This window comes from Triticum aestivum, chromosome 5B (assembly GCF_018294505.1).
Source record: "Triticum aestivum cultivar Chinese Spring chromosome 5B, IWGSC CS RefSeq v2.1, whole genome shotgun sequence".
NCBI lineage: Eukaryota > Viridiplantae > Streptophyta > Magnoliopsida > Poales > Poaceae > Triticum > Triticum aestivum.
This window is the reverse complement of record NC_057807.1, coordinates 358,796,911-358,812,095: the sequence shown is the minus strand read 5'-3', so window position 1 is coordinate 358,812,095 and position 15,185 is coordinate 358,796,911. Positions and strand designations below refer to the sequence as shown.

Sequence of the window (15,185 nt, the reverse complement as noted above, 5' to 3'; positions counted from 1 at the left end):
GCGTCATTAGTGGCCATATCATCTATAGCCCTTTTCCTAGTAGTGTCGCTCGAAGACATAAGATTTGGTTGAGCATCACATCAGTCACTCTGACTTTGTTCACCTGGACCCCACTTAACAGTACGGTGGTTCCTATGACTCAACAAAGAAGAAAAGGAAATAACGAAACAATTGTGTCTTCGTGCTCCATAGTCTTCACGCGACGTCTTCTCTTGTCATAGTCTTCAATGTGAATGTCTTCACAGACCACCATTGTCTTCAATGTCTTCACACATTTTTAGGGATCATCTCTGGTAGGTAAACCGAATCAATATGGGACTACTACCTGTGTTATCCTGCAATTCTCACAAACACATTAGTCCCTCAACTAATTTTGTCGTCAATACTCCAAAACCAACTAGGGGTGGCACTAGATGCACTTACAATAGGGTGCATAACTTCTGCTGAAACTTCCTTGCTAGCGGCCCATGTTTGATTTTCATCTCATCCGATGGATCTGTCTCCGTTGGGTCAAGCACCATCATAATCTTCTCGATATCCAGGATATATAATGACCGACAATCCATGAAATGCACCAGGAACATGAACTAAAAATTGATTTTCAAGAACACAGAGAAAATCAGAAAATTAGGAGCATATGGATAACTGATGCTCAACTTTTCCAATTATTCCGTTTACCTTCTTTAGCCAATCAACTCTATAGCCCATGAATTTAGAGTCCATCGTCATCTGGTGGCTCACTGCCCAACCATAACCTATAATTTGGCAACGTACACATTCAGTCTACGAGTTGTTCCACCAAAACAATAGTCAGTCTAACAGTTCTACTACAAGAATACTAACAGTACGATGAATTTGGTTCTGACTATTAAACAAGGCACCACTAAGGATGGGATGCAGTGGCCAAGCTTACTTTCTGGTGTATATGGACTTTTTTTCTAACGATTACAGAAGTAAACAAATTCCGACAACCTGTGCAGTTGTGACGAACATATAGTGACAGACCAACAACGGGAGGATTTGGGTTCACACCTTTTTTGTCCTCTGAGGTGCCTCTGGATTGACTCTGTCATTAGACTGGTCCGACCTCGTCGGTGATGCATCCGCGAGACGGCGGACTCGAACTCCTGCCATATCATTCCCATCACCGCCGAGCTGTTGAGCGCAACCAGATCCAGTATTTGAGTCTGCAGAAATGGCAAGGCCAGCTCCGCTGTTTGGCAACAAGACCGGGGGAACCGGATCTGGGTGCTCGGGGTTGTCCGCGAATTCCTCTCGTAATGGGAACCTGCAAGAAGATATCAATGGCCGCCACCAGGGCCGTTCGTTAGGTTTCTTCTTCAAGGAAAAACAGCTTGAAGAGCAAATCGTCAAAAAACTAATTGCAGATCTGAGACCACTTACATGTCAATGGCATCAAGCAGGAACTCAACCCCACCGTCTTCCATTTCCCCGTGCTCGCCGTTGCAGAACGAGCGCCGCCGCAAGGACCTACTCAGAACGGAGACAGAGGTGGGGGGAGTGATCCCTGGCTCGGTTGGACTAGTAGCGATCTGGTCCACGGACCAGAGTTCCCGTGCGCGAGCGCCGTCCCACCCATATGCTTTGGGCCCACGAAATAGCCACTGTTTCGTACCGTATTTCATCGCACATCCCTTTTTCCACCCTCGACGTCAGACGCGTCAGAACGAATTATTCGGGTCCCGAGCCTAGAGCTGACGCCGGCGATTTCGGGATCATCTGCGCTCGGGCATCAAATCGCCGTGTCCAAAAAATATCACATACACTATTGAAGAATAATTACAAATAAGTAATTTGTACATGAGCCTACAATTTATTAAATCTGGCATGTGCCTCACTCTACTAAAAAGTATGATGCCACCTACTATGACTAAAAATGTAAAATGCACGTGGGTGTGTGCATTCATTAGGGTGAGTGTATGTGTGTATATGTGAGCGTCTATATTTATGTTGTGTTATAAAAAATATATTATATATTAGCATAATTCATTTTTATTTTAATATAGGTTTATATGTTCACTTTTGTAGACCGGGTATAAAAACGGGTGGCTTTGGATGATGTTTGAAATTGTTCATTGACAAAGTTGCTGATGTAACTATATTGGACCGGACTAAAACCTCATCAAGTTTTACATAATGAGAAGACGCATACAAATAATTGTTCTTCTTTGTATATATGTTGCACATGATAATACAAAACGTGTATTTTTTTTACAAAGTATGAGAGAGATGAAGATAGATTATGTCGATGTTCAAAAAGAATCTATCAACAAAGGTCCCCAGGCAATGTTGTTAGAAGGGGCTAAAAATTCACCGAGTTTTATACAACAACAAAAAAGATGTAGAATAGTTATTCTCCACCCCTCGCTTATTACATCACTACACCATATACTTACGTCCTGTAAAAAAATTCCTACATCCGAAGTGAAAAGACAATCTAAGAAAAAAATGTATGTCAGTCAAAAAAATATAATTTACATGACATAAATTACGACCGTAAAAACATAGTACAAAATATACATATAAATGCAAATTTTGTGATCTTATTGCTCGTATCTTAAATTTTCTGATGCCAGTCTGTAGTAAATCAACACGAATGTACTTTTTCTGTATCAAACATATTTTTTATGAAACGATCGTACAATTACCCGAGTGCAAAATAACTTATTCGGCACCGTGGTTGATCAATATCATCATTATATATATCCAATAAAAACTAAAAGCCCGTAGGGCGACGTTGGGCGCTCGCCCTACCTTGATTTCTGCAGATTTTTTACTAGGTACAAATACGTATACGATAAAGCTCCAGTCGGTCGCTAGAAATTCCGGTGAAACGTTTTAGTGGGCCGTGAATCATGTACTTCTTGTTCGGCCTTATCAACTAGTAGGTCACGTTATTCTAAAGAAAACTAGCAGGCCATGCCACGGACTGGGTCACGCACAATCTCATGCCTCGCAGCCCCTCGCCCGACCGAATCGTTCGTCCAGGCCACTACACCATGCTCGAGACTCTCGCTCGACACTAAAAATCTTCCCTTAAACTGCTAAAAAAAATTTCCCTTAAAAATGGTTATTTTGCCTTCCTGTAAAAGTTAGGGGAAGTTTTTTGAAAAATAAATTTTTTCAGTCCCTCTAATCTTCTTCCCCTAAAAGCATGTTTGTTTTACTTTTAATTAAACAAAAAATAGATAATTGCTATGACCCACTGATCAGTGGCCCCGGCGAGGCAGTGGCGGTGGCGGCGGCGCGGACAGCACGAGGCAGTGGCAAACGGCGGCGGGCGGCAATGCACGAGGTGGTGGTGGCGGCAGGGTCACGGCGGAGTGCGCTGGCGCCGTCATGAGCGTGGCGGTTGATGAAATTTCAACCCGCCACTTGCCACGAGAGATTTTTTTGCCCCAACTTCCCGTAAACTGTGGTTATTTTAGAGTTAGGGGAACTGTTGGAGTTGCTCTAACCCTAGCGGCGGCGCTCGGGGATGGCGGCCAGCAAAAGCATTGCCTTTTAGGTGCGGGGGCGGGGGCGGTGACCAGCACGAGTGCTGAGCGCGCGTCCAGGCGGGGCGAGGGCGCTTTCCCGAGGGCTAGAGCATGCACTATTCCCGGTGGCAGGAGCGCATGCCATTAAAACTTCCTTATCGTTAATGTTTTAAGTTGCTATTCTATTTAAAATATGTTGTATTTGTTTATTCTGTCTAGGATCATAAGAAAATATTGGTTTGCATAAGAACATTGCCTTAAGAGTTCGCCCTACCTCGAAATAGTTTCGTCCTCCGCCACTGAACGCACGGGCATTTTACTATCAGTGATAGATATGTAGCCAATGACGACCGACGACGACAACCCATTCATCTATATCTATACCAATATAAAAAGACCCAACGGGGCAGATTCAATTAATCTCCCATCAAATCATGTCAATCCAACGACCTAGACTGCTTTAATGTCGAGCGCTCAACACGTTTAGCGTGCAGTTAATTTTATACCAAAAATAGTGTTAATCATATAATAACATGCAAATAATATCCTACTTAATATCCGCATGCACTTAATATCTTCCAGATTAACGTGCATTGCACGTACACATTGACTAGTTGATTTAAGGAGCTGATGGTGACACTATTAACTTTAGTGTATACCTATTCTCAAAAAGATAAAAAATAAATTAGTGTATACCTTATCCCTGTTCCATGAGCCATCTCAATGTTAAAAATAAGAGGAGCAATCTGAAACGAGGATATGATATACATGTCGTTGTACGGATCATACATCAGTATCTCTTCGTAGTCCTTGGCCAAAATCTCAAGCTAAATAAAAAAGATAAAAGAAAACGAGTCGTCGAACTGCTGCTTTCGTCGGGCACAACCGCCGTGTGTACGCAGTTACGGCGCCGTTCCCGGATATTTGTCAAGTGGAAGCCGCCTGCGACGGCGCCCCATCGGACCTGAGATCTCACGCTTCAATTCTCATCAGAAAAACCCGTCCCCGGTTGCGAACGCACCAATGTATCGACGCCACGCTGATAATAACCTGTGCCGGCCCCGCCCCATGCACTGGACTGGCAGAGCAGCATTGTGATGTTACGTGTCTCTATTATTATTGTCGCCTACCGTACTAGTTTTCCACGTGACGTAGCGCAGAGGGCAGAGGGCGAGAGGACGAATCACTCAACAACTGAAAGATGGCACTGTAGCGTGTAAGTGTAACCCATGTTGTCTTTACCGACCACTTTGGTGAGTCTAAACAAGAACAAAAAGAAAAACTGATCTCCTTGCTTGGCATGAAAGAAACAAAGTTACTACAGTAAAAAAAAGAGTTCACTGGAAAAACATATGTGGGAGGGCCGGAGGGGACACGTACCACTGAAAATTACTATAGCAAGTACACAAAGGGTTCAGTTAGACTGGTCACAATGGGGAGGAACTTAGGCTGGTCATAGTGGAAAGTAACTTAGAGTAGTAACATGCATACGTTACTACTTTATGTTACTACCCTTAGGGCCTGTTTGGTTTCAATAAGTCACCTGACTTATAAGTCAGGTGACTTAAAACCAATGACTTATAAGTCATGCATGTTTGGTTGTCACTTGACTTATAAGTCACCTGAGCACACCTTCCCACTTTATTTTTTTCGGTAAAGGTGGTGGGACCCATGCAAAAGGGGATAACTTATAAGTTTTAAGTTGGGGTGGAGCAACTTATGACTTATAAGTTGGGGTGACTTATAAGTTAGGTCTGTTTGGCAAAATAAGTCAATTTTTGCACTTTTCGACTTATAAGTTGGTGACTTATTTGGAACCAAACAGGGCCTTATAATGGGAAGTGTCATATGTGGAGTAACATACACATGATCATTTATTGTCTTGTAGACTCATTTTGCATTGGAAAGCGTTATGTGATGGTAACATATTAGGTTACTCTATTTGCCTCTCTCCTCATTAACTACTTGTCACATCAACATTTTTGATTATGTGGCATCTATGTTACTACCCATGTTACTCCCACTATGACCAGCCTTAGGAGTAACATCACACACTCCAATACAACTTTGCTTATGTGGCACATATTTAATGAAGAGAGAGGTGCTTGTGGTAACTAGCTAAGTTACCGAAACATCACACACTTCAAGAAACAATGAGTCTATAACCTAATAAATACATCGTTGCATGACACTACATAGATGTTCCTACCCACTATGAAGGTAGAAACATAGTCTAGAGAAGTGTGTAAGTTACTAGTTTATGTTCTTGTCCATTGTGACCAGACTTACGAATATGTGGGAGGCTGGACGTGTAGAGACAAATTGCATGCAATTTCACCAACAGACAGCTCAACTGGCCGCCAAAAGCCAAACGTGATCATCTCATCGGATCACTTAAACAAATCGCAATAATTCCACACGAAATCCTAGCCGTACGCTGCCCCCGCATCATTGCTACGGTCCCGAATCCCGATTAAGAAAACCCGAAACCCGAAGAAAGCCCAACACGAAGCGCCACGCCACACCACACCTCGCCGCAGCCTCGCTCAGGACCAGCCCGCGCTCTCCTCGGATCCGAGCCGCCGCGCCAGAGGGGACGGAAATGGACGACGGCGGGATCCAGGAGGAGGAGCAGCCGCCGTCGGCGCGGCCGCTCAGGCCGAAGCGATCGGGGGGCAGCTCGCGGTGGGTGGACGCCAGCGAGGTCGACTCGTCCGAGTCCGCGCACTGGTCGCTCGAGGACGAGCGGGAGCCCTGGGCCCTCTCGGCCGCCGACGAGGCCGAGGTCCTGTGCGCCACAGGAGGGGCCCTGCTCTCGCGGAGGAGCTCCTCCGCGTTTCGCCGGAGGCTGGGGAAGCGGCCCAAGAGGGTGGACTCCCTCGACGTCGAGTCCATGAACGTGCGCGGCGCGCATGGCCACAGCGCCCAGGTTCGTCACCCTGATGATCCGCTGATTTTGGGACGGTTTGATTGGCGTTGGCGGCTTAGCGTAGCGAGTTGGAATTGTTTCAGTATAAAACAACGCGACCTTTGACCATTTCTCAATAGGCGAAAGCATCATTGGATACACGGATCGATCGCCCGAGGTTTACCGAGGTTGTAGTCCTGACGAGCCTGTGCTTTTGCTGCCATTTTGGTTGGGCATTTCATATATCAACTAGTATCTGCGTGCCTGACTCTGAAAACACGCGTGCCCTTTTTTTTCTTTGATGAGTCGGATATTTTTCTACCACATGTAGCAATGGAAGCGATGCTTAACCCCTCTTGGCTGCACCTTGCACCAGGATATATCGTTGATGGGCACCGTCGCGATGGCATTTCAAACCCTCGGAGTTGTTTATGGTGACATGGGTACGAGCCCTCTATATGTCTTCAGCGATGTGTTCAGCAAGGTCCCCATCAAGTCAGAGGTGGAGATCCTTGGAGCGCTTTCGCTGGTCATGTACACGATAGCGTTGATTCCTTTTGCGAAATACGTATTTATAGTCCTGAAAGCCAATGACAATGGCGAAGGTAAGATGCAAAACTGGTCCTGTAAATAATGCTTGTAGACCATCAGTTGTGTACGCTCCTGTCCAGATTGGTTTGGCTTACCGACTGAATCATCTCATGGTTTGCAGGGGGCACGTTTGCATTATATTCGTTGATTTGCAGGTATGCAAAAGTCAGCCTGTTGCCGAATCAGCAGCGTGTGGATGAAAATATTTCTAGTTTTAGGCTCAAGTTACCTACTCCTGAGCTTGAACGTGCTCTGCTTGTCAAAGACTACCTAGAAAAGAAGCCACTCTACAAAAATATTCTCCTGTTCTTGGTTCTGATGGGGACTTCCATGGTGATTGGAGATGGCATCCTCACTCCGTCAATGTCAGGTGCTTCATGTCCACACTCTTTTGTCCTTATTTCTTCTACCAACACAGATTCTGAAATGGCTATTCACCTCGAAAATGCATCGTCCCTGACCCTCGTCTCTTGTTTTCTGTTATGTTCAGTTATGTCTGCTGTCAGTGGTCTCCAGGGTCAAGTTGCTGGATTTGATGCAGGTTTGGTACTCCCTCCGTAAACTAATATAAGAGCGTTTAGATCACTATTTTAGTGATCTAAACGCTCTTATATTAGTTTACGGAGGGAGTATTTGTTATGCCCTTCATGAATATTGCAACTGTCTGCTTATGTCCTGTCATTATATCACCGCCGACATATTAAACCATCTTTTCATACAATCCTACTTTCCAAAGCCACAAGAACATAAGTATCTCCTTGCTTCATCTTTTTTTTTTGCAGATGCTGTTGTAATTGTTTCAATCCTAGTTCTTCTGCTATTATTCAGTGTCCAGAGCTTTGGAACTGGCAAAGTTGGAATCATGTTCGCTCCCGTTTTGGCTTTGTGGTTTCTTAATTTGGGCTCCATTGGAATATACAACATAATTAAGTATGACACGTCAGTCGTGAGAGCACTCAATCCAATGTACATCTATTATTTTTTCAAGATGAACGGCATAAAGGCATGGTCAGCTCTCGGTGGTTGTGTCTTGTGCATCACAGGTACCTCTTACTCCAGCATTGTCTGGTTTCTTAATTTAGTTTTTTTTCCTCGTATCCTTTAAAATAGCCAGCGCCAATATTACAGAATTTACAGTCACACTGTGTCTTGTGATGTTTTTGGCATTCCTATATTCAGCAGTACCAAGACAGTTACATAGAAACTATAAGAATATTAAAAGGGATGAAAATTATCCTCTTCTGCCTGTCCCCATACTGTAGCATTCTGGATGTCATGATATTATCTGACATAATTTGGATGGCAGTGCTTCACTTGTTTCACTACTAACAAATGTAACTCGAAATTTATGCTGAGTGAATCATAAGGGCTGATTGGTCATCGATTTTACCAGTCATAAATCCTACAACTGAAAGTTATTCTGCTGCATACGGCCAAGAGCCCAAGACTCATTTCTTGTTGCAATTGTAGGAGCTGAAGCAATGTTTGCTGATCTGGGCCATTTCACTGTCAAATCAATACAAGTTAAGACATTGACTAGTTAACTGAGATACACCTTTTCCTGATTTTACTGTGTGATTGATTTGAAATTTGTGAATCACTTTTTATCAGAGCTAAGTTGACATTTCCTTTTGTTTGTTCCAGCTAGCATTTACTGCTGTGGTATTCCCTTGCCTGCTTATTGCGTACATGGGCCAAGCTGCATATTTGATGAAGCATCCACTTGATGTAGAAAGGGTATTTTATGATTCTGTACCAGGTAAGCTGCTCGGGTTCGGATGGCATAGATATATCAGACTGTCTAGGACTCTAGGTTATTATCACTGTAAATAATTATCCATGTGATGTTCCCTCATTAAGTATTTTTGTTTTATTTGCAAAGCAGAAGTTCTGTTCTGGCCAGTATTTGTGATTGCTACACTTGCTGCTATGATTGCCAGCCAAGCTATGATATCTGCAACCTTCTCTTGCATAAAGCAGGCTATGGCTCTTGGTTGCTTTCCTAGGATCAAAATAATCCATACCTCCAAGAAAGTCATGGGTCAGATTTACATACCTGTGATGAATTGGTTTCTCATGATCATGTGCATCATCATCGTGGCCACTTTCAGGAGTACGAACGATATTGCCAATGCATATGGTCAGTGTTTTTGTTTTTAAGGAATTTACAACAATATCCTTCTTGTTTTAGCATCTAGAATACGTATCTTTGATAAACTATTGTGGCAATAATGTTCAGCTTTTTGGCATGGCTATAAGATATTATGTTGCATAACAATCAACTGATGGCCAGTTACTGCTCCATTTCATGATGAACACTGCATATGATATTATTTATCTTCAGCAAAGCAACTATCTGATTTGTTTCTCACACGATTCTCTAAAAAAAATTCCAGGCATTGCTGAAGTTGGAGTCATGATGGTCAGCACTGCACTGGTAACCTTGGTGATGCTTCTTATATGGCAAACCAATCTGTACCTTGTTCTGTGCTTCCCTATATTTTTTGGTGCAATGGAGTTCATTTACTTAACTGCTGTCATGTCAAAGCTGCTAGAAGGAGGATGGTTACCACTTGCTTTCTCATCATTGTTTCTTTGCATAATGTATACATGGAACTATGGAAGCGTGTTGAAATACCAGAGTGAGATGCGTGGGAAGATATCCCTGGACTTTATTCTCGACCTGGGATCGACACTTGGCACAGTAAGAGTTCCAGGTATTGGACTTGTGTACAATGAGCTGGTCCAGGGAATCCCATCGATCTTTGGTCATCTGTTGATCACACTGCCAGCAATGCACTCCACGATCGTTTTTGTTTGCATCAAATATGTTCCTGTCCCATATGTGCCGCTTGAAGAAAGGTTCTTGTTCAGAAGGGTTGGCCAGAAGGACTACCACATGTTCCGTTGTGTCGCACGTTATGGCTACAAGGATGTCAGGAAAGAGGACCATGGCTCATTTGAGCATCTCTTGGTTGAAAGCCTAGAGAAATTTCTGAGGAGGGAGGCCCAGGAACTCGCGCTCGAGGTGAGCACAATGGAGGCAGAGCGTGATGATGTGTCTGAAGTGTCCGAGATAGTTCCATCATCTCCTGCTACTGCTGCTGAGGATCTGCACACTCCACTGCTTTCTGATCAGAGACCGGGTGATGACAGCCGAATGTTGGGCATGGAAGGCAGCGTTCCTTTGCCCCCCTCTAGCTCCATGTCCGCGGAAGAAGACCCCAGCTTAGAGTACGAGCTCGCGGCACTGAGGGACGCCATGGCATCTGGGTTCACATATCTCTTAGCACATGGTGATGTGAGGGCGAGGAAGCAATCATTCTTCACAAAGAAGTTCATCATCAACTATTTCTACGCTTTCCTGAGGAGGAACTGCAGGGGTGGCACTGCAACCTTGAAGATGCCTCACTCGAACATCATGCGTGTGGGGATGACGTACATGGTCTGATCGGTGCTCTGCTGCGCCTGTGCTGCAAAACTGAACCTTGTTCTTGCCCCTCGTCTTGGGTAGTTTAGGGATTTGTACCGCCGCAGTGAACAAAGTCACTGCAGCTTCTGGCCAACTGCCCAAAATTTTAGTTGCAGCATTGGCCTTGTGTGTGTACCCTGTTGTGTTCTGGCCAACCTTTTCGGTTAACTTTATGCTAAGTTATCTGTGCGATTTGCATTGGTAAGAATATATCGGTTTAATCTTCTGCGGTCAACCTTGTTTGTGGCCACCTGCCAGAACTGCAATGACTTCTTTTGCTAATGCACATGAAGCCTTTAAAGCTACCAGAGCTGCAACTTTGTTGAAGAACTGCATGCCAACCTTAAAACAACAGCGTCCTCTATTGCTGTAGTATCTGACTTGCCTCCTTGAGCGCACGATCGCGTGGCTGTGCTCCTGTGTGCTCTGGCTCAAGGAGGGCGACGCTAAGAGCAACTCCAACAGGCGATCCAAACGGACGCGCTTTTCGTCCGTTTGGGTCCGCCAAGCGGATATGCGCGTCCGCATTTAAATGGGTCGGTTTGACCGTCCAACAAAAGGCGGACCCCAATGTGTCGGCATGAAAAAAAAACAGCTAGTAGAAATAAACATAATTAAACATTAATTAAATATAAGTAGCCAGTCAACTGCCGGACAAAGTTCACTTAAATCTAATTAAACATTAATTAAAACATAAAAAAAGTCTGCGCCCGCACGCTGCCGCCCCGCACGTTGCCCTAGACATCGTCGGCCTTGCCCTTGCCCTTGATGTCGACGTCGCCATCACCATCGCTGTCGGTGAGGTCGATGAAGACGAGAGCAGGGCCATCCCACCCGAACGTCGCCTAGTACGCTGCCAGGGCGGCCTCCTCCAGCGTCTGCTGGGGCGGCGACATTGCGGCTTGCCGCGCGCGCTCCTCCTCCTCCTCCTCAAGCCGCAACGCCTCCGCGTCGCGTTGCGGCATCTGCTCGTAGCGCATCTGCCCCTCGCCGTCGGCCCCCACCGTGGGCGAGCCAGTGCGCCTTCCAGCGCTCAAGGTGGACCACCTCCCGCGTCGGCGTCGCGGTGTAGTGGACAGGAGGCGCGCTCACCCACTCGCGGTACTGGCCGGTCCACGTGTAGGCCTCCTCCGGCCAAGTGGGTTGAGGAAGGGAGCACTTCCTCATCGGCTCCGGCTCTGGCTTCGGCTTGGGCCCGCCGGGCGGCGGTGGCGGAGGCGGGACGAAGAGCGGGGTGTGGACGGAGTCCCCCGCCGCCGACAAGGCAAGGGCTTGCTCTAGCCCATCCCAGTGCGCGTCCTCCTCGAGTCGGCTAGCCTCCAGCGCGTGATGCAGGGCCTCCTCAAGGACGGCTTGGTACTCCGCCTCCGCCTCAATTTCCTCCAGCTCTACCCATGAGGGCGGCGGTGGAAACGGCGGCGGGATGGCGTCAACGCCTACACCTCGTTGCTCCTCGTGTTCGAGGGCAAACCAAGCCTCTCAGTTGGGAGAGTCCGCGACGTACTCGGCCATCGCCACTACTCCATCGTGAGCTGCACTCGGTGCCTGCGCACCTCCTCGTCGTGCTCCTGTTGGGTTCGCGGAACCGCCGGCACCGGGATCCGGTGCGGATCCAGGCGCCAATGGTGCGGCAGCGTGATGTCGGGGTAGGGCAGCGGCTACCTGTACTGCCAGTGCCACCGGGATGTGCAGACGCCGGCGACCTGGGCGGAAACGCGCCGACGTCAGAGAAGGAGAGGGAGGAGGAGCACGGGAGGATGGGGCGTCGAGGGTTCCCTTCCCCTTGCCCTTGCCGCTGGTGCTGTCGAAGAGGCCCATTGCTTGCTAGGGTTTGGTGTCGCCAGCGAGGAAGCACAAGGGGGGGGGGGGGCAGATGTGAACAGAAGTGGATGAGGCCGGCCCCCGCCGCACGCGTGGTTAAAAAGGACGCTTCTACTGGCTGACTAGTGGGCCCGCTGTCGGTTGTCATCATAGATAAGACGACGGGCGGTAGTTGGGTGGCCTACAGATGGGGCCGCGATGGACGCCGAGGAGACGCATTTCAGACGCAATTTTGGGCCGAAAATGGATCGACGCAGACGTCAGGTGGACACTATTTAGGTTTGGGTCAGCATGTTGGGCCTCCACTTTTATCCGCAACAACTCAAATGGACGCAGACGGACAAAATAGGTCGTCCCATTAAAGTTGCTCTAACACGCAATACTTGTGCTCCCAGGGCCGCCGTATCTTCAACTTGTACAACGACCTGATCGGCTCCCGCCCGACAAAGCGCCTGGCCGGACGGGTTCTCTAATCGGTTCTACCAATCTGCTCGGCCGATTAGCAAGGAGGACATCAAGCAGGCCGTCCATCACTTATACAGCCGTCTCATGGCCTTTCTCCTAAAGGTGGATATCTGTAAGAGCATTTCTAGCAGATCTTTTATAATTGTCTGGCTTTTATATACGGGTTTAGACTCTTTTTTAGGCCAGGATAGACCCTGTATAGTCGTCGTGGCCTGTAAACGGTTTATAGTGGCCCGCAAAATCGCCCCTCGGACAGTATATCAACCGTACCGCATGCGCTATGTAGTTCGCAACCCTTTTCCCCGCCACTGCAATCCACCCCTATCCACTCGCATTTCTCGCTGCCGGCCACCCCTGTCCGCGATTCCGGTGACAGATCCACCACATGTGGCGCGGGATGTGGAGCACCAGCCACTCCGCCGGCGATGACGATGAGGAGGAGCGCAAGCGCTGCGTTGCCGCCGATGCGGCGCGGAAGCGCTCCGCCCGTCGGTACACCAACCGTGGCCTTGAGTCGCCGGTGTCCCTCCTCCGCCGTGAGACTGAGGAGTACGACCGACGGCAGGCTCGGCTCTCCGGTGCGTGCAACTTGCACACGCCGCTACTACCGGTCAAGAGGGAGGCGGAGGAGCTCTCGCCGCTCCGCATGGTGAAGATGGAGCCAGAGGCAGAGCGGCCGCGCGCAAGCGTCATCGGGTAGGAGGACTACCTCTCCCACTCCAAGGTGGATGCCATTGAGGCAGCGATTCTCGAGCGCAGTGCGCGAGAGGAGGAGGAGGTGGCGCAGCGCCGCCGCCGGGACGAGGAGATCAATGAGGTCATGTACGAGCATGGCCTCGCCAGGGCGCATGAGCTTGACGAGAAGATGGAGGTGTTGCGCCGCGAAGCCGACACGCAAGACTCCATGTTCATCGACCTCACCTCCGACGACGACGACGAGTGATTGACGCCACGCTGCAGCATCACCACCGCACCAGGAGGGCTCCGGTGAGCCCCATTTGGGGCAGTTGTTGGGGAACGTAGTAATTTTAAAAAAATTCCTACGCACACGCAAGATCATGGTGATGCATAGCAACGAGAGGGGAGAGTGATGTCCACGCACCCTCGTAGACCGTAAGTGGAAGCGTTATGACAACACGGTTGATGTAGTCGTACGTCTTCACAATCGACCGATCCTAGTACTGAACGTACGGCACCTCCACGATCTGCACACGTTCAACTCGGTGACATCCCACGAACTCACGATCCAGTAGAGCTTCGAGGGAAAGTTCTGTCAGCACGACGGTGTGATGACGGTGTTGATGAAGCTACCGACGCAGGGCGTCGCCTAAGCACCGCTACAATATGACCGAGGTGGATTATGGTGGAGGGGGGCACCGCACACGGCTAAAGATCAATGATCAACTTATGTGTCTTGGGGTGCCCCCTGCCCCCATATATAAAGGAGGTAGGGGGGAGGCGGCCAGCCAAGGAGGAGGGCGCGCCAAGGGGGGAGTCTTACTCCCACCGGGAGTAGGACTCCTCTTTCCTAGTAGGAGTAGGAGAAGGGGGAAGGGAAGGAGAGAGGGGGAAGGAAAGGGGGGCGCCGTCCCCCCCACCCTCCTTATCCAATTTGGACTAGAGGGGGAGGGGGCGCACGGCCTGCCCTGGCCACACCTCCTCTTCTCCACTAAGGCCCAATAGGCCTATTACACTCCTCGGGGGGTTCCGGTAACCCCCCGGTACTCCGGTATTTGTCCGAACTTGCCCGGAACCCTTCCGAAGTTCAAACATAGTCATCCAATATATCAATCTTTATGTCTCGACCATTTCGAGACTCCTCGTCATGTCCGTGATCATATCCGGGACTACGAACTACCTTCCGTACATCAAAACACATAAACTCATAATACCGATCGTCACCGAACATTAAGCGTGCGGACCCTACGGGTTCGAGAACTATGTAGACATGACCGAAACACGTCTTTGGTCAATAACCAATAGCGGAACCTGGATGCTCATATTGGCTCCTACATATTCTACGAAGATCTTTATCGGTCAAACCGCATAACAGCATACATTGTTCCCTTTGTCATCGGTATGTTACTTGCCCGAGATTCGATCGTCGGTATCTCAATACCTAGCTCAATCCCGTTACCGGCAAGTCTCTTTACTCGTTCCGTAATGTACCACCCCGCAACTAACTCATTAATCACATTGCTTGCAAGGCTTATAGTGATGTGCATTACCGAGAGGGCCCACAGATACATCTCCGACAATCGGAGTGACAAATCCTAATCTTGATCTATGCCAACTCAACAAGTACCATCGGAGACACCTGTAGAGAACCTTTATAATCACCCAGTTACGTTGTGACATTTGGTAGCACACAAAGTGTTCCTCCGGTAATTGGGAGTTGCATAATCTCATAGTCATAGGAACATGTATA

General features: G+C 48.1%; 1 protein-coding gene and 1 long non-coding RNA gene across 2 annotated transcripts; one reads left to right on the top strand and one right to left on the bottom strand.

Moving 5' to 3' along the window:
• Positions 1-243: 243 nt before the first annotated feature.
• LOC123116127 (uncharacterized) lies at positions 244-1,638 on the bottom strand. The gene is made up of 5 exons (XR_006456950.1): positions 1,405-1,638; positions 1,033-1,288; positions 679-755; positions 424-587; positions 244-335 (listed from the first exon to the last, which is right to left on the bottom strand). It is a non-coding gene; the product is annotated as an uncharacterized lncRNA (long non-coding RNA).
• Positions 1,639-5,991: 4,353 nt separating this feature from the next.
• Positions 5,992-10,706, top strand: LOC123111848 (potassium transporter 23). The gene is made up of 9 exons (XM_044532725.1): positions 5,992-6,429; positions 6,785-7,013; positions 7,121-7,369; positions 7,490-7,540; positions 7,782-8,042; positions 8,470-8,522; positions 8,644-8,758; positions 8,885-9,139; positions 9,396-10,706. Exons 1-9 carry the CDS (start codon positions 6,103-6,105, stop codon positions 10,448-10,450), a joined length of 2,595 nt encoding a protein of 864 aa, XP_044388660.1. The 5' UTR covers positions 5,992-6,102; the 3' UTR covers positions 10,451-10,706.
• The last annotated feature ends 4,479 nt before the right edge of the window (positions 10,707-15,185 follow it).